Source organism: Fusarium graminearum, chromosome 4 (assembly GCF_000240135.3).
Source record: "Fusarium graminearum PH-1 chromosome 4, whole genome shotgun sequence".
Lineage (NCBI taxonomy): Eukaryota > Fungi > Ascomycota > Sordariomycetes > Hypocreales > Nectriaceae > Fusarium > Fusarium graminearum.
In genome coordinates this window covers 1238007-1255907 of record NC_026477.1, presented here as the reverse complement: position 1 = coordinate 1255907, position 17901 = coordinate 1238007, and the positions used below count along the sequence as shown (strand labels likewise).

Below are 17901 nucleotides of genomic sequence, written 5' to 3'. Positions count from 1 at the left end.
GTGTTGACAGTGCTTGACAAGGACGCTCTCATGGGTAATCTAGCAATCGAGGTTAGCAATCGGGTAGTCACATAAAGAGCCGTTTGGACCCTTCAAGGGCCTTGTAGACCCTGAAAAGTGTGGTCGTAAATTGGGATGGGGAGGGCGGTGCTCACCTCCTCGAGCGTGTTTGCGTCCATCAAGATCCAACCGAGCTCAATAACCTCCGCCGAGTCCTTTGTCACATAAACGCCGTGCTCATCGCAGGTGGTCGCAACATGAATCACAACATAGCGATCGATGTTAAGTTGAGGTAGCTGTTGTGAAGCCATATTTGGTAGAATCGATCGGTGCCGAAACGAGAGTAGAGAGAGGAGAAGAGAGTTTGGTTTGCTTGCAGCGCACTCGGCAACAGCGGCGAATAACGTGAGAGTCTCGAAAGAACGTTTCAGGTCGTCGTAGCGATAAACACTCGAGAGGGGTAAGATATTAAGTGCAACTAGCCCGTGGCCCGGCCAGGTCGCGATGGAAGAGAGGTAGTATGTAGAAAAGGATATGTGAGGTCGGGTTAGGTGACAGGAATCGGAATGGATGTGAATGTGGCCAGTGAGTGGAAGCAGCTTCAGGGGAGAGGTGGTGCCAAATACGAAAAGGACCTCCCGGCCTCTGAGAGGTGCAAGCCATCAAGTAAATGGGCCCGTGGTCCAGGTAAAGTACAGTGGGGAAAGCCGTCGGGTGTCAGCACACGCTTGACACGCTATCAGGTTATTTGTTATTTGAGGACAGCGACAGCCGGACATGAAAGGAACAGATCAATTTCACATGCGGTAGATGATATATGAGATTTGGTTATTTCATAGAGTTTTGGTTATTTTTATATATGATGGATTGTGTCAAAGTCAATTGAACCTATAGCTGAACAATGTTGAAAAAAGTGTAATTTATCCCAAAAAGAGAAATACTAAAACTAAACTGCCCGCTAACCTACCAAATCGTCCCGTCTGGCTCCATCACCAACTCCAATTCATCCATTCATTCTTCAACTGTTCGGGTGTTGTCTTCCAGCTCCATCCCCTGAGCTGAGGCGGCCTTACAGCGGTCGCAGAGGCTTGCAGGGGTATGACAGCTTCTGCGAATTGCAGCCCGGGCTTAGTCTGGTAGCGAACTCTGGCTGGAGGCAACCGTTAGTGACGACGGGCGGGAAGTTGCCCGCCCGCTTTCTAATCTTGGTCTCAATTGAGTTAATGGCATTTGGGTGTGTAAAGGCAAAGTTATGGACGTATTTTTAAGCTTCATAGCTTTGACCTTGTCATAAAACTCAAACCAATGAATCTCCGACTGTATTTGTATATGTACAACGTGTAGTTCCAATAGTCATACTAGGTAGATAGCACTCGATCTTTAGACGAGCCACTTCATTGAAACAACAACGTTGGCAGGCAAGCATCTCAAGATGGAAAGTGCCTGTGATGGGAGTTGGTTAATTCATGATCAGCCCCACTTCAACAGCAAAGAATCATGATGGAGATCTTCTTCTAACTATTCCCCTGAACCTACAATAGACTTTCTAACCCAGGCACGATCATGTTCATCATCTTGGACCGTTCGGTTTGTGCTCTTTTTACTTTCCGATAACTCCGGATCCTACATTTCTTCACACATTGTTGACGACATGAAACTGGCCTCTCTTGACAGACTCGTCATCCATGGAAAATGATTTTGCCAAGGATACGGATACATCTAACCCTACCGCCCATACTCCACGTTTTTGACAGCTCCTAATTCGTCCTTTTAACCCCAACCCTTCTACAGTAACGGCACGGTAACCTCTCAGCCAACCCGCTGATATATCACAACAACCATATGTGCCAACACCAGCCACCTTCCTTCAGCAGTGCAGAGTATATAAGCAGTTATGCACAGCACAAGTTCCGAAGCAAGCAAGCGAGGGAGGGAAAAGATCCGTGATCGGTGCTGAACTTCGAGTTGAGGTTCGTCACCGGGAGATTACATTGCTATCCAATAATAGCAACGCAGTCTATCGTCTAGGTTGTATTCTGCCAACAATTTCAAATCGACAAGGTGATGGTGAGGCACAGGAGTCATGAAATGGCCGTAACCTGACCAACAAAGCCCATTCGGAGCTTATTTATACATACTGCTAATTTGTTGTAAATATGGAACAACGGCGACTTCTCTACGTATTGACTCACAACAAAAGACCGCGAGGAACATGTCAACAAACACAACTTAGAAAGTTTGCAGGGTCATGATGACTCTGCATATGCAAACACAAGTCCCGCAGACGCGGGGACAGAATTGCCGCCTCGTGTGAGGCGTCATCAATCTCGCTCCAACAACATCAGTCCACAATGATGTCGACCCCCTCATTTTCTCACTTGATCCAACGTCTCTTTTATGAACAAGCAGATCGAAAGAAGACACCCTGTACGAGGCGAGCTACCGAATATAATCGATATCTTGATCTGTCTTGGGAATCTCTCTTGTATCCCTGACGCTTATTTATATCAATCTTGCGGGGCTTGGCTGGCTGCCTCTTTTGACTGATGAGCCGGATAAAGGAAGTCGAGTAGCTTACAGAGTACAGGGCTACTACATACGTACTTGTTCCAGCTCAGGGGTCTCGTTCGGACTTTGAAGTGTTGGAAAGAGGATCAACAATTGGAGGAGTCTATCTAAATGACCGCAATGACTCACTACATACAGAGTACACTCAGACTCAAGAAGTCATTGAATACGAGCGATCATGCTTTTGGAAGCGCAATCTGATAGCAAAAAAAGGGACAGATCACGACCCCGTCAGTTTCATCAGGTAAAGCCATGACACTTTCTGCCTGCGTCCCGGAAACATGTGTGTGTATCTTCTGAAACGGAACCATATGTGCTGTTTTTCTGTTGTTCTGGCTCTAGCCAACAGTGTCTCTCTCCTCTGGTAGCCACCCATTACGGGAGCAACTAACTGATATTTGCGGTTCGAATATCTTCTATATTATGTTTACGACATAACTTTCGGCTTGCCGGACTGCTAGGATCTTGGCCGTTACTGTACCGGCTCGGATAACGGAATCAAGATTGCAGATCCGAACTGCATATGAGACATACTGGTTAGTGTGAGCAAAAGGGTATCCGGCATGGTTGACTTGATGAACACAGCTATTGTTTTCATTCAACAACGACATGAGCAGTGCCGTCTTTCGGGTCAAGATTATCTCCCTAATGTTCGGTTAGATAGCCAATACATGTTATGAAGCTTATCTACTCAACCAAACTCAATCAGAATTGACAGACTTCATACCAAGCCAAGAGCTGGCTGTCTGGGCACAGCTTATCACATGCTCTCGCATCAATGCACCCGAGCACCGTACCGTTTGCGAACTAAGACAATGTGTTATTGCAAACACTAATAGCAAGTAAAGACAAGCATATAGCATAGGTCTGACACGTATAAGCAAGTGTTGCAACACATAGTGTCGCATTAGAAACATTATCGCTCACAACCTTACAGGAACTGCTGTGACATGAATAACTAGATACATATAGTGCTAGTAATAATAGACAGATGCTAGCGCCTATTATGGCAAAACCTGCATGAGGTGGCCGACAGACAAGACCTTGCGCCGATTGATATACATGATAGGTTGATTGGCAAAAAATCGAGACTGGCGCGCGGTTCCCAAGCACAATGATGAAAACAGCCAGTCGACCGCATGAACACTGTGGTTGTCTTTTCAATTCCCTAATCAATTGGATTGTTTTCAATTTTTCATAGATTTAAAGGTTGGGGTTTTGTTGCCATCATGACTGTTTGTGTCTTGGGCCTTTCACGGCACACTTTAAGCCGACGTGGCCTACGTCATATCATGTCCAAACGTCACGGACAAGGTAGAAACTCCCGGAGTAAGAAGGCCTCACGTTACTTGTTTTAGCATTGATTGGTTACGTGGCTCGCAAGCCTTAATTATCGTCAATTGTCGCAAGTTGATTTCTTTTTTCTCTTCTCTTTTAAGTTTCTTTCATTACAACATCAAGCAACTCTTAACTGCAATAACAAATTACTGTCCTATTCGACGAATACTGGTGCACTTATACGACATCTCAACCTTTCCCACATCCTCTACAACAAACCGCAACCATGGGCGGCATCTCGGCAGTTCTTCTCATCCTCATTACTATCTTCTGTACGTCACCAGCGCCTTGCGATCGCCAGAGTTGCAGCAAAAACTAATGCAATCACAGTCCCTCCCATCGGTGTATGGGCAATCTCGGGATGCGGGATGGGTAAGCCGGCTTACGCTTTTCAGCTCACTGGATGAAGATGCTAACGTTGAGCAGATCTGTTCATCAACATTTGCCTGACCCTCCTAGGATACATTCCTGGTCACATCCACGCCTTCTATCTTGAGTACATCTACTTCGACCGCCGAGAGCAAGCGCGCGAGGGCCGTTTTGCGACTGGACCGGCGCCTGGTGTGTATTCCGACAACGTGCAGACTGGAGGTCAGGGATACGGAACCATTGGACGTACTGGTTAGGAACGACGAATGTGAGAGAGATGGTGCAGAGGGATTTGTGTTGTTGAAGAATAAAGCTGAAGTGGTTCGCATCACTTCGAGTGGCCAGACCACCGATATCGGAATTAGCGACATGGTGGGGGCTGTAGAGATGTTACCACGGACCAAGAATTAATGATAGATGTATTATCCACAGAAGATGGTGTGCTGTCTTGTTTTTCCAGCCTGCAAAGAGAATGACATGCTCTAGCAACAGTGGTTTCCTGGGCGTTGCAGGAATCATTCTGTTGAACATACGCCTGGGCCAACGACCACATTGATTGATCTCAGATGATGCATCTCATGCATCAGTGCATGGGTTTACGATGGTGTCTTAAAAGTTGCTTAGTATAGATTCAGTGTTGGCAAAGACGACGGGATGAAAGCTCCAATCATTAGGAATTGGACAACGCAACACATGCCAATGACCCCGCGTTGGCAACGGGCAAATGCATTTGGCATGGAGAAAGGTTACCTGGGCTTGGTGTAACTGACGATGAGTTGTCACCTTGGCTATTTCATGAGCTGCATATGTAGTGTGGTTTGGTGGTAGACTTAGCAATTGCAGGAGACGATTGCTTGATCAACATACCATGACTGGCACAATGGCAGATGCTCGTTCGAAATAGACCAATTGACTACTTAGATCACGCTCATAACTCGTCAGGTTCATAAGTGCCGAAACACTTGTTTCAATGGAGGTAAAAGTAATCGTCGATATTTTGTATGATCGACAGTTTATCAGGCGGTTGTTCAGGGTACATAGACATGGGGCATGGATCCAATGCAGAGGATGAACACAGTAGAGCATCCCCAACCAATAAGATACAATGCGGGGATGTTGACCGAGACGAGTCGACCCTTTATCAACAGCCACGACACTCATGCATGACGGCCAGGTCAGTTTGACCCGATTGGTTTCTTTTCTTTGTGTTATCAGCTTCAGATATTAAAATCTGCTAATTAGCAAAATAACAAACACGGAGAGACAAGACCAAGAGCAAAAGATCCTCCCCTCTTCTTTCCTTTCCTCAGGATCATCTTTGGGGCCCTTACTCTTGTCGCTTTTTCGTTAGTGCCTTTAGGCAACTTGAAGTTAGTACCTTGACAGCTAGAGTTCCCTACGGCCCGGTACGGCATACCCACTTGATCTTCTCTCTCTCTCCCTCCTCCTCTATTTCTCTGATTAAGTCTATCATCTATCAACTTCTACCCACACAAACCTTGCCTTACTACGCCGCACATTCTGCAGTACAGTACAGTACAGCATCGTGCCTGGAACCGAACTCAATAGCCAACGCAATCGACTGCTATACCTACTCTATTATTGTACCCATAGCAGTGCAGCACAGTCTACTGCACATTGACTCCACTGCGTCGTGGCGGCGCATCGTTCTGCATCAACCACTACCTACCTAGATTGGTAGACTGGATTGGACTTACTGTCAGCCAAGACAAGACGAGACAAGACCAAGCATCTCTCTGCATTGCTTCTTGTCGTCTTCTCGCCCCACCACTCGTCGTCGAGCTTCTCAACTAGCTTGCTCGTCAGCACCATGTCTTCCTAACTGCCGGATTCGCACGCCAACTTGCACGCCAACTTGCACGCCGTATCTGTACCATACCATACCATACCATACCATACCATACCATACCATACCATACCATACCATACCATACCATACCATACCATACCATACCATACCATACACTACGCTAAGCTAAGCTGCGCTACCACCTGCTGGCTCCGTTACCGCTGTCCATCTGCAGCATATTTCCGGGATACCTCGCATGTCCTAGACCGACTGCCAATTCAACCACGACAATCATTATCCCAACGATTTATCCATCTCACCGTTCGCTTGCCACCCTTGAACCTACACGTCTGTACAAAGTCAGACTAGCTACAGATTGTCCTGCAAAGCTATCGTGCTGTACTGTACATACCTAGTCTCTGCTTAGAAGCTTCCAATGCCCGCTCCCATTCATGCACACCTGGGGTGACATTTGCGCTTGACCATAGTTGACAACTCGTTGTTTCGTCTCAACGCACCATACTTACCTACAAAGACAAGCACAACATACACTTCTGTTATATAAATACGGAACCGACGTTCCGACTCTTTACCATGCTGCCTCCTGCCACCCAGGAGTCCTCTCAACCCCAGGCCCATCCGCATAAACCGTCTCGACATCACGCCGCGGCAACAACGTCGTCGGCTCCAGCCCTCAGCAAACCTCGCCGGCACTCTCTCCAATTCTCCTTCCCGCCTCTGTTCCAATCCAATACCTCGTCGACGAGCCTTGTGCCATCAACCGCCGAGGGCAGACCTATTCCTGTGGACAATTCCACCGCGGAGCATCGAACTTCGGCGCTTCGTGAGCTTAGCTCGAACTTTCCTACTCGTCACCGATACGCCCAATCTACCGGTGCCCAGAGCAGTACATACTCACAGCCCGTGATTGTTCGAAGCTACTACGCCCCCGTCCCGGCTCAACCAGCTGCTGACAGAGGCGTCATCGTCGTCAACGGCCGAGGTCATCGCCCAGCGCTCTCGGAGAATAGTGGCCCTTCCGCTCTTGTACGGCGTGTTCTTCCTTTTGGCTCTGGTTTAGCCCAATCCAGGAATGGAATGCTAGGTGCCATGGCGAGAAATCGAACGAAGAAACGATTGGAGAACGAACCGGAGGAGCCTAAGCTTCCGTCAGTCGATGCATTCCGGTTTAAGAGCTTCATGGCCAACTTGGAAGATCAAAATGGTGTCACAGATATCAATGCTGATCTGGACCGGATTGCCGAGATTTGTGCTAAATCGCGGTATTCTCTAAGCAATCAGTATGAGGTTCACTATGCTCCCCATGGCTCGGGCTCAGCATTCGTGGCTGGGGGTGTCGAGAGCCAAGAGGCACAAGGTCCTACGCTTCAGGTCGTGTCTTCAGATGATGAGACCAACATCAAACAATCCAGAAAGCGACCGATGGGTGTTAGAAGGAACAGCAGGGCCATGGGGACACTAGAGACTATCATGTCATCCAGCAGATCTTCTGATGAGGATAAATCTAAAAAGAAGTCTGCTGCCGAGATTGCTGATGAGGTTCGTGGCAGAACTGCCCAGAAAGGGTCCAGCAGACATGGATCACTGTCTCCCTCTGAAGACGGGGCCATTGAGAGTGTGGTCCCGGAGGTGGAAATTACTCAAAGAACTCCTCGGCCAAAAAGGTCAGGCTCACTTGCCCTTATTGATGGTACTCGGTTGAGCATGAATCTGAACGACCTGGACACAAACCGAAGTTCGGCTGTTGGTCTTGTGAGCGAGCCCGCTCTGCCTCAGACGTCAAGCAGTCAGCTAGAAATACGGACAGCCCCAGAGACTAAAACTAAGGAACAGGTGCCCACAGTGCCAAAGAAGAGGCCTGCAGTTGCCGAAGGCATTGACCGACCAGTTGCCCAAGGCGCCATGTCTTCTATCGATGCTCCCAACACAAACAATAACTTTATATCCACGCTTAGTGGATGGATGAGCTGGCGTACACCTCGTTCTTCGCCAATGCCACAGGGTCGGGCAGAGGGCAGTCTCCGTGAACTCCTTAAGAGTAGAGATATCAAGGGGAAAGGCGTCGAAGCGTACCAGTGAAAGGAACTCGCAAAAACTATATGAGAGGAACACAGCACTCTCAGGCACATTTGAGCAGCCCTGCATAAGCAAAGTTGTTTAAAAAGCCACTTATACTAAAACCCAACGAAGGATAACGACTTTATGAACTAATCACGATTTAACGAAACAACAAGGACAAATGGTTAGGGGCTGGAGAGTTATGGAAAAACCAAAAGTTTGTGACCAACCCATATATTGTTCACAATGCGATATCAATAAACAAAGGCGTACAAATAATTGCTTAAGATAGTGGAAAGAATGAATAGGATGGGCTCGACTAAATAATTCTCAATGTCTGGTTCATGTGCAACGTCCACGGCATGGCTTAGCAATATGGTGATGTTCAGTAACGATTGTGCGATAATACCAGTGACATTGCATTAAGGGGCGATACCTAGATAGTATTCATCAATGGAGTCATTGAACCTTGTTATTAATCGTCTGTCTATGATGATCACCTCCGTCATTTTTATGCACCAGCATGAGCTTGCCACGTCCTCATCATTATAGAAAAAAAATGCCTCCTCTTGAACACCACTGCTTCTCTCATGACAGGATAGGGGAAAGGAGAAACTAGACCCAGGCGCCGACTGATCAAATAAACGTCGCCAATGCCCATAGCAGCATGATGCGGCATACCGATGATCCCACTGCGATCTGAAGCCCCCCGAGTCATAACCGGAAAGACGAGTGATATATATAAAAAGGAATAAACGCCAGTACCTCGCAAGGCTCTAACGGCCCGGAGGAAAGCAACAAAAAAACGTGATATGCTCAGACGACTCGTGAGCGATAACAAGTCGTCTATTGAAGCGGCGTTGAAGCGCGTATAGGGTTGTGATCGTTCCAAAATGTCAAGTTCAAATGACCACCACTATGCCTCAGTGGGCTTTGACGAGGTCACTGCCGGTGTAGGCTTATTTCCACCATTCTTGTCAACCTGTACCCGCTTTGCGTCTGGCTGGTCGATTCCTTCGTTGACGCGTTTCTTGTCTTTATCCTTATCCGCATCCCTGCTGGCACCTTCTTTGGCCAGCTTTCGGGCCTCCCTTTCACGTCGGTCATTTTCCTTTCGGAGAGCTTTTGACTCGAATTCATGCCAGTCGTTATGAGTAGAGAGTCTATAAGACGGTTAGCTATTGGTTGTTTATTGGGAAAAGTCGGTTTGGGCAACTTACTCTGTGGCTTGCCGAGCTGGTGGCTCTTCCTTAGTAAAGTAGGTATGTTGAAGTACTTCGGAAGCGCTGGGTCGTTTGACGGGGTCGTAATGAAACATGACAGATAGCAACTCAAAAGCTGCTGGAGACATCTTCTCGCGGTACTTTTCTTCAAAGATGTTCTTCTTCTTGACAGTCGGCCGCATGAGCTCGAACCAAGGCATTTCAACCAGGCCTGGCCAATCTTTCAAGTTCGGTGTACCCATAACGTTGTAGACCTTCTCCAGTTGGTTGAACTCAGTACCATCTCCGGGAAAGATGGCATTTCGGTCGAATATTTCAACCATGACGCATGCTGCGCTCCAGACATCGACGGCAGCAGTATATTTGGTTTCGCCCAGCAAAAGCTCAGGCGAGCGATACCAGATAGTGATGACTCGGTTGGTGTAGTCTAGCTGGTGACGTTTGGCGTAGAAACGAGCAAGACCGAAATCTGCGATCTTGAGCACTCCTTCGTTACTCACGAGAATATTTGCCGCTTTGATATCACGATGGAGGACTCCCCTTGTGTGCAAATAGTCCAATCCCTCAAACATTTGCTTGGCAAGGTCCTTTTTCTGTGCAGCCTCCAGCTTGAAAGTCGGGTGATTCAATAGTCCTGTGAGATCGTGCGATAGGTACTCGAACACCATGAAGCAGTCGTTCTTCTCGACCATAACTTCCTGGAGGTTCACAATGTTGACGTGTCTGAGCGACTGAAGGAGCTTAATTTCCCTCACAGCCGTAACAGGGAAGCCATCACGTTCACCCTCCATGCGGATTTTCTTTAGAGCGACCATTCCTTTGGTGTAGACATTCAACCCTTTGAAGACCTTACCATAAGTGCCGGAGCCAACGACGGACTCATTGCCAGGTTTCCTGAAGAAAACAGACTCCGAATCCACCAAATCGGCCGGGAGAGTCGGTCTTGGCTTTGGCCGCTTCATCATCTTCTTCACTTTGCGCATTCGAGGCGTTACCCTTGGGCCCTCCGGAGGCTGGCGGCGATCATGTCGTGATCGCGATGATGCTGGTTCTGTGGGCGCACTTCGTGGAGGCTCTCGATCCCTGTCCCTCTCTCTGCCCTTTTCTCGTTCTCTTTCCCTCTCTCTTTCCCTTTCCCTTTCTCTGTCCCTGTCCCTGTCTCTTTCTCTTTCTCGATCGTGATCCCGACTGCGGTCACGGTCATTGTCTCGGCTGTCCTTTTGAGCATCTCTTCGGGGAGCGGCGTTTAGTTTTTGAGATATTTCGGGCTTTGGTGCTGTGAGGGCAGGTTTTGAAGATGGCTTGAACGCAAAACTAAATTTGCTACCGGACCCCCCCGACTGCGATTGCGAGCCCGGACCCGTTGGGGGTGGTCTGTTAGGGGTGGCCAAACCGTCTGCCCCATCTTCAGCATTTCGATCATGAGTTTGATAAGATTCATCTCCATCATCCATGCGATCGATGTCCATGGCGCTGGGCTCGTCCACGTTACTGAACCTTCCGTTGCCCAAGTCGTCATGATGCCCCCGTTGGGGAGGGCCTTGGTTCCAGTGGGAATTTTTAAAACCACCTCTACCTCGGTTGCCAAAAGAGCCGCCCCGAAAGCCGCCACCTCGATAACCTCCGCGATAGCTTCCTCCTTGAGGATACTGCTGCATAGGTCCAGTAGGGGCAGAATGTGGAGGGGATCGTGAGGGATTGGGGTGATATTGACTTGAGGGCCCGCTTGGTGGGCCATAGTTACTTCCTTGAGGATGAGACCTAGATAGGTTAGTAAGGATTCTGTGGTTTGAGTGTGCAATTGACTCACTGTTGGCCGTTCCTACCGCCGCGAGATGATCCGTAAGGTGACCGTGTTGGAGAGTTATGATACGAGTTTTGAGGCGATTGACCATATGGATCATTACCTATGTGTGGCTTTGATGGGTACATATGATTGTAACTTCCTCGAGGATTGCCTCGGGAAGTCATTTCATCGTCGATATCAGACCTTGAAGAGTGGCGCCAGCCAGGTGATCCCTCTCGAGATCGCCGTTCTTTGCTAACGTGAGGTGACCTTGGCGGATGCTGTCGCCGCGAGGACTGTTGTTCATAGTCTGGTTCACGTTGGCCCTCAATAGGTAACGGCTGAACTCGCCGCGCCGAAGATGTTCGATACTCTGACATAGGTGACCGACTCTGTGACTGTTGCCCGGGCCCTCCTTCTCTATCTGCACGCCGGGAGCCTGATTCTGATTCTGCTGGGGATCTGAGGCGTGATCGCATTGGGGATTTTGAAGTCCGTATGTGATGGCGAGGCGATGTTTGGCGTCGTCCCCGTGAGGGGTGTCGACCGTGCTTCCTTGAAGCAGACTCGGGGCTATAATCCCTTGTCCTCGGTCGAGGACTTCGATCTCTTCTGGACTTCTTTCGACTGGACCCGGTCAAAGACGGACTACGGCTTTGATGTCGCTTAGATACTGCTGGAGAAGCCCTGGTTGTTGGATCGCGACTTCCACTTCGACTGCGGCTCCGACGGCGTGACTTATCATCTATTTCGCGGCGTCGCTCTCGATAGCGAGGGATTAGGTCGTTAACTTCTGGACCTCGACGTGAGGGATCGGGCGATGGACGAGGAGCGCGATCACGACTACGATCGCGTGAATGACGACGGCGGCGGGATGAACGGGGATCTGGTCTTGTGGATGGACGGTCGCGGCGAGGTTCAGAAGCGCGGTGGGAATCACGCACTTGACGGGGAGGTTTTGGTCTTTGGGAGAATTTCACACCTTGCTCATCAAGAGCCCTTTCTCCTTGGTCATCACGTTCCTGATCGTCTCTCATGGCAGCATATCGAGGTCGACTTGGAGGCTTGGGTGAGTGCTCCATCATTGCAGCTGAGCGTCGAGTTTTCAGTGGTTAGGTGCTCTTAAAATCGTCGCCCGTACCTTAGCCGACGGAAATGACCAGCTACCTAAGTGTCAGGTAGGTGGCCCGCTATCAGTGACCGTGCATGGGAACTGCGGGGAATAGAAGGTTAGTAGCCCGCCTGAACATACGTGCAGCCCAGAGCATGTTTAAGCAGGTCAGAGGATTTTCTGTCAGCGCAAAATCAGTGTAACACGGAAAGAAAGAAAAGGGAATTGACGGTGGACGAATTAAAGCCCGGTGATCCCAGTTCGCTGTGTCCGAACTTCTTTCCCTGCGCTTGTTGTTCGTTTAGTCGTGTGTCTGTTCAAAAGTTGGTGAGGGCGCGTAAACCCAGAGCTGAAATAAGCGATAACTTTGGTGAGCCTTGGGAGAACCTCGTGCATGCACTTGCAGGCCGTTCCCTCTACAGGCTCCCTCCGTCTCGCCCATGCTGTGCTTCCTCCAGTCGAGATCCATGATTGTTTGCAAAGATCAAGCACATTGGCTTGGGCTGATGCTGATCGCTTGGGTTAACCCCCAATGGTTCCACCGAGTGAAAACCAGCACGATCATCGCAGCTCTCTCAAGAACAAAGTACTACATACGGATCCATATGGATATTTTACGACCAGCCACAGCATTGACTGTAACTTCCTCCCAAACTGCGAATACTCGTCCACCATAGTCACCATTCGTTGACCAGTTGGAGGTACACGATGGTGACGCAGAATCCAAATTCTGTGCATGAGGCAACAACCCCCTTCCACGGGGATGTATATGGAACACTCTGCCGCAACCCTCTGTCTGGTAGGAGCGCTGCGGCCATAGTTTACCGGTATTTTGCAGACCTAACTGGATGGCTATTCGCGGGAGCAGTAATAGCATCCGTGGGCCCGGTCTGCCTGTGACAACCTCCGTGATTTGCGATCGGGTAATCCCGTACTAATCTGTTGCATAGAAGAACTGGCATGGACCGAGACCCTCAAGGCCGGTCCCTGGTGCCTTGATGACAGACGTATAGATCCGTGATAAAAAAGATGTCTAATAGAACGCCTGAGTCCGCCTGGACAGATTGCAACACCTCGGCATTGAAAACAAATTCATGAGGTCGCAATGCTTCATTTATCCATCAAAAATGAGACACGACGACGCAAAAGGTTGTGAGTAACTGTAGCCTGTGGCTGCAGCAGCGCGATTTCTGTTGTGCTTGGACATTACCATGACGATGACCCGACGCAACAACTAGACTTTCCGTATTATGATTATACAGTTCAGACTGTACACAGCTGTCTGTATATCAGAGGAAGATGCGCGATGCTGTTGATGTTGTGTCGTGCTTATGGCGGGATCGGATCGTCGGTAATGAGTCGCCCGCCCGTCGAAATTAACGAACTCCATCTCGGCCACAAAAAGTCTGTGGGCGCTCAGCATCGCATGATTTATCATTTCGTGAGTGAATTCCCTTCATTATTGAGGCGTTGGAGAAGCGCATCGGAGCCATTTTCTGGAGGTTGTGGCTCTGGCTCGATGCAGGATGTCGTTTGAATCCTTGTTGTGTGAATCTAACTCAGATTTCTAGGAGGTGCAAGCGTACCAGTCACGTGTTTGAGTAGGTAAGCAGGCAAGCTGGTATGAGCCAGGTGGGGTGAATGAGTGAGTACTAAGCGTTGCGAGATTAAAATGAATAGTGATTCATTTCTATTTTTTGTGAATAAGTCATAACTAAGTCGTAGTTAAATAAGTTGTACCTTCTTTTCTCTATGTTTGCCGATGTAGTGGTTTGATGTTGGTTTGCCTACAGAGTACCACAGTCCTGAATACCTCAGTAGCGTCGAAGAGATCGACATATTTTAAGGTTTTCTGACATGTTAGTAATTTTCACTGCTAGCCTGCCTTCGAGGGGAGAATAAAACATCTGACGCCCAAAATTTTGTTCCCCCTAGCCTGCCATGGACTCGATGTTCTTCTGTCAGTTGGCCCTGAAGCTACTGTCGATCTCTTGCAGAAGCGCATCGACCAACTAAAACCGTGCCTCGGTCCTTCGCAAGCCTAGGTAACCCCACTTGCCGAGCGCCACGCTCAATTCCATGTCAGTTTACACCCAAGAAGGGAGTTTAAAATGCAAACTTCAGACATTATCAAACTGGTTGTTCAAGATACGTCAAAGGACCTGACTCGGGCCATTCTTTTCTCCCTTTTCTGCTTCTCTTACATTCCAATGGGGAGATTGAAAAATTAAAGACATGTTGCGCTGAATTTCTGTTGAAACACATATCACAATGGATTTGAACAAGTTACACATGCCAGCAGTTCCTCCCAACAGGTGGTATTGATGAATGTCGGACATCGGAGGCGGTGGATACCGTAGGCCCGTCCTTTTTAACCCCGTTCCGTCTTGTCGGGGGCGATTTGCTGGCAGAATGCGAGAATCTATTAATACAGTCTAATCTCGCCGGCTATTCTCTACGTTTCGCCATCTTTTGCTCTGATTCAGTCTACTTCTTTGCTCGCTGCAGTAGTACCCGATCTTATATCTCTTGCTTAATCATAGCGCTGTCTCAAACCCTGCAGGTGCGCTTTTCCATCATGGAGTGGCTTGGACGTGCAGCAATCGACTTCACTCATGCGCCTACACCGCGCAAGGTGACCGAAAAGGACGGCAACGAGACTGATCTCTTGTCCATCACCGAAAAGGCGACGCCGCCATGCAACCTGAACCCTCTGCTCTTCAATGGTCACCTGCAGACAATGTGGACGGCCACCAAGCCTGCTGGTCCCAAAATCTACTACAAGCGCAAGATTTTTGATGCCGACCACAAGATTTACCATGGAACCTTTGCTGTAGATTTCGCCGTTGAGCCCTTTCAGGCCCCTGATGATCCTACCCTGTCGCGCCGAACAGCTTACCTCACCGACGAAGAGTTTGAGAACTTTGGATCCGACGACACCAAGCCCATGCTCGTCATCTTACATGGCCTTTCGGGTGGTTCTCATGAGATCTACCTGCGACACACAATTGCGCCAATGATTGGTGAGGGTGGCTGGGAGGCCTGTGTCGTCAATTCGAGAGGTTGTGCCAGATCTAAAATCACCAGCGGTGTGCTGTACAACGCGCGAGCAACCTGGGATATCCGTCAGGTAAAGTCATCGACACTTCAAAACTGGAACTCTGTTAACATGAACTCAAGACTGTGAAATGGCTACAGAAGAAGTTCCCCAACCGACCCCTTTTCGGTCTAGGATTCTCGCTCGGTGCAAACATGCTCACCAACTATTGTGGTGAAGAGGGTTCTAACTGCGTTCTCAAGGGAGCTGTTGTTTGCTCCAACCCCTTTAACCTTGATGTTTCCAGCAAGATCCTCCAAAACAGCTACATCGGCAAAGAGGTGTACTTGCGAGTCATGGGTAGTGAGTTATTTGCAACATGATCGTTCATTTTACTGTGAGCTAATAGGACTTAGGTGCTTTGAAGGAACTTGCTGCTACGCACAGAAAGGAGCTGGAACAGTATAGCACAATTGACGTTGATGCTGTCATGAAGATCACGTATCTCTATGAGTTTGATCGCTTGATTCAGTAAGCAAATTAAATTCCTCCTTTGACCAAACACTAATTTCTACAGGTGCCCTTCTTGGGGATATCCCACCGAGACTGCATACTATCGAGACGCCTCGTCCGTTGACTCAATCTTGTCAATTGAGATTCCTTTCCTGGCTATTCATGCCACTGATGATCCTGTGAGTGCTATTCCTTAAATGCATTTCCAACACCTGATGTGAAGGATTGCTGACCATCAATAGATTGCTGTCAAGGAAGCCATTCCTTACGAAGAGTTCAAGCAGAACCCCAACACTATCCTTCTCACATCGAGTCTTGGAGGACACTTGTGTTGGTTTGAATCCGGAGGTAGCCGCTGGTTCCCAAAGCCTGTAAGTTTTGATCATGCTCGTGCGAGAAGCCCAGGCTAATGTTCTCAGGTTGCCAACTTCCTGAATCATCTGGCTTTCAAGACCGACCTTGACAGCCTCAAGCCCCAAGCAAACCCGAACGGCGGTGTCTTCACTGCTGGACACGGATACAGTCCCATGAGACGCAAGCTGATGATTTCTGAGGATTGAAAGCGCAGCTATTGGTACCTTGCCTTATTTGCTAATCATGATAGACTGTAGAGTATGGATATGTATATACACAAAAGCAAACTTGATAGAGAAGAATAGATTTGTTAGATAGACAATGGTTTAAATTCTGATATCTTCGAACGTTTTTGTCGATTAACAGGATCTGCACCCGTGGGAGCAGCCATAATTCAAGAACTATGTTGTGCTTTTGTACCGCCGATTCTCTAGAGACCACCAGAGAGGGCATAACCTCAGCCCATCTACCAAACTCCATGCGCCAAACGATGCAGCAACTCCAAACATTTCCGACTGTTCTCCGTGAATTGGGGGTCTAGGCGAACGACACTCGTTTCTTGCCCTTGCCCTTGGCCGCCTTGGTGCCCGCTGTAGAGAATTCTTTGATGTTATCCTCATCGTCGGTGCTCTTTCGCTTTCTTGACTTTCGAAGAGAGTTCTTGGTGTCCTCAAGCTTTGAATTTCTCTCTTGCTCCTTCTTCTCGGCCTCGACCTTGCGCGCTTCGCGAATCTCCTCCATCTTGCGCTGCTTGATCATCTTGGACTCGATTTGGCCATCCTTTTCGGCCTGGACAAGAGCCATAATGGTGCTCATACTCTCCTGTAGAAACAAAATGTTAGAATTGCTCATGGATACTCTGGAACGGGAGTCGTACCGGGTCATCGGCGAAAACCTTGCCCTTCTTCTTACCCTTGGGCTTCACCACGCCGACGGGAGTGACAGTGTTGAGAGCTGGGATTCCGAGTTGCTCATCCGTGTACTTCTTCTTCTTAGGGTTCTTGAACTTCTGAAGAAGCGCCTCACGACCCTTGTCCTTCACCTGCTTGGACGGTGGGGTGCCCTTTGGCTTCTTGGATTTGGCAAAGCCATCGGCGGCGGAGTGCTTGGAAGACTTTGCACCGCCAGGACCGGCAGCATGCTTGTTCTTGACAGTTTTTGTTCGTGTGACACCCATTGCGACGGTGGTGGAGGAGGCGCGTGGAATATATCGTTGGTCCCTTAACTTTTGGGTGCAGGTCTTGAAGCTCTTCCCAATTTTTTTTCGAAGATAAGAAGTTGCGATAACTTTTAAGTGGGGCCGCGCGGCGGTGGCTGGTTAGACACACGACACACGATGCACCAATAGTAGAAACGGTGAAGGGCAAGCTTAAAACTGGCTGGATATAAGTGAAAAAGACAGTCGGTTTCCGCCTGACTGAAGCAGTATCCAAGAGGGATAGAAAGTCGAACTTCTGTTTTCATATTTGAAGAAGCTTCAACTTTCTTTTGTCATTCAAGAGTCTCTGATATAAAGTCTGCAACTACTCTGTACTGAGAGCTCACTTGAACAACAGCCACTGACTCCAGGGTGTGTGGCGCAGTCACTTTCCGCGAACGCGTTTCTGTGTAAAAGAAGCGACAGTGTAACCAATTCGAATAACAGAAGGTCAATGTCGTAAAGGTTGTTATCGATGTTATGGCAGAAGAGACTAGGAACTGAGTGTCTTGCAC

General features: G+C 48.7%; 5 protein-coding genes across 5 annotated transcripts; 3 read left to right on the top strand and 2 right to left on the bottom strand.

Moving 5' to 3' along the window:
* Nucleotides 1-3975: 3975 nt before the first annotated feature.
* Nucleotides 3976-4961, top strand: FGSG_06795 (uncharacterized protein). Its single transcript, XM_011328144.1, has 3 exons — nucleotides 3976-4178; nucleotides 4237-4278; nucleotides 4333-4961. The coding sequence occupies exons 2-3, from the start codon at nucleotides 4275-4277 to the stop codon at nucleotides 4530-4532; spliced, it is 204 nt and encodes a 67-aa protein (XP_011326446.1). The 5' UTR covers nucleotides 3976-4178; nucleotides 4237-4274; the 3' UTR covers nucleotides 4533-4961.
* A 1718-nt stretch (nucleotides 4962-6679) lies between these two features.
* FGSG_06794 (uncharacterized protein) lies at nucleotides 6680-8185 on the top strand (the record flags this gene model as incomplete). Its single annotated transcript, XM_011328143.1, has 1 exon — nucleotides 6680-8185. The coding sequence occupies one exon, from the start codon at nucleotides 6680-6682 to the stop codon at nucleotides 8183-8185; it is 1506 nt and encodes a 501-aa protein (XP_011326445.1).
* An 895-nt stretch (nucleotides 8186-9080) lies between these two features.
* FGSG_06793 (uncharacterized protein) lies at nucleotides 9081-12255 on the bottom strand (the record flags this gene model as incomplete). Its single annotated transcript, XM_011328142.1, has 5 exons — nucleotides 9081-9327; nucleotides 9385-10663; nucleotides 10885-11148; nucleotides 11378-11800; nucleotides 12156-12255. The coding sequence occupies 5 exons, from the start codon at nucleotides 12253-12255 to the stop codon at nucleotides 9081-9083; spliced, it is 2313 nt and encodes a 770-aa protein (XP_011326444.1).
* A 2607-nt stretch (nucleotides 12256-14862) lies between these two features.
* On the top strand, nucleotides 14863-16394 carry FGSG_06792 (uncharacterized protein; the record flags this gene model as incomplete). Its single annotated transcript, XM_011328141.1, has 6 exons — nucleotides 14863-15414; nucleotides 15465-15684; nucleotides 15738-15852; nucleotides 15899-16013; nucleotides 16077-16205; nucleotides 16254-16394. 6 exons carry the CDS (start codon nucleotides 14863-14865, stop codon nucleotides 16392-16394), a joined length of 1272 nt encoding a protein of 423 aa, XP_011326443.1.
* Nucleotides 16395-16502: 108 nt separating this feature from the next.
* FGSG_06791 (uncharacterized protein) lies at nucleotides 16503-17404 on the bottom strand. The gene is made up of 2 exons (XM_011328140.1): nucleotides 17066-17404; nucleotides 16503-17010 (listed from the first exon to the last, which is right to left on the bottom strand). The coding sequence occupies exons 1-2, from the start codon at nucleotides 17363-17365 to the stop codon at nucleotides 16726-16728; spliced, it is 585 nt and encodes a 194-aa protein (XP_011326442.1). The 5' UTR covers nucleotides 17366-17404; the 3' UTR covers nucleotides 16503-16725.
* Nucleotides 17405-17901: the final 497 nt, after the last annotated feature.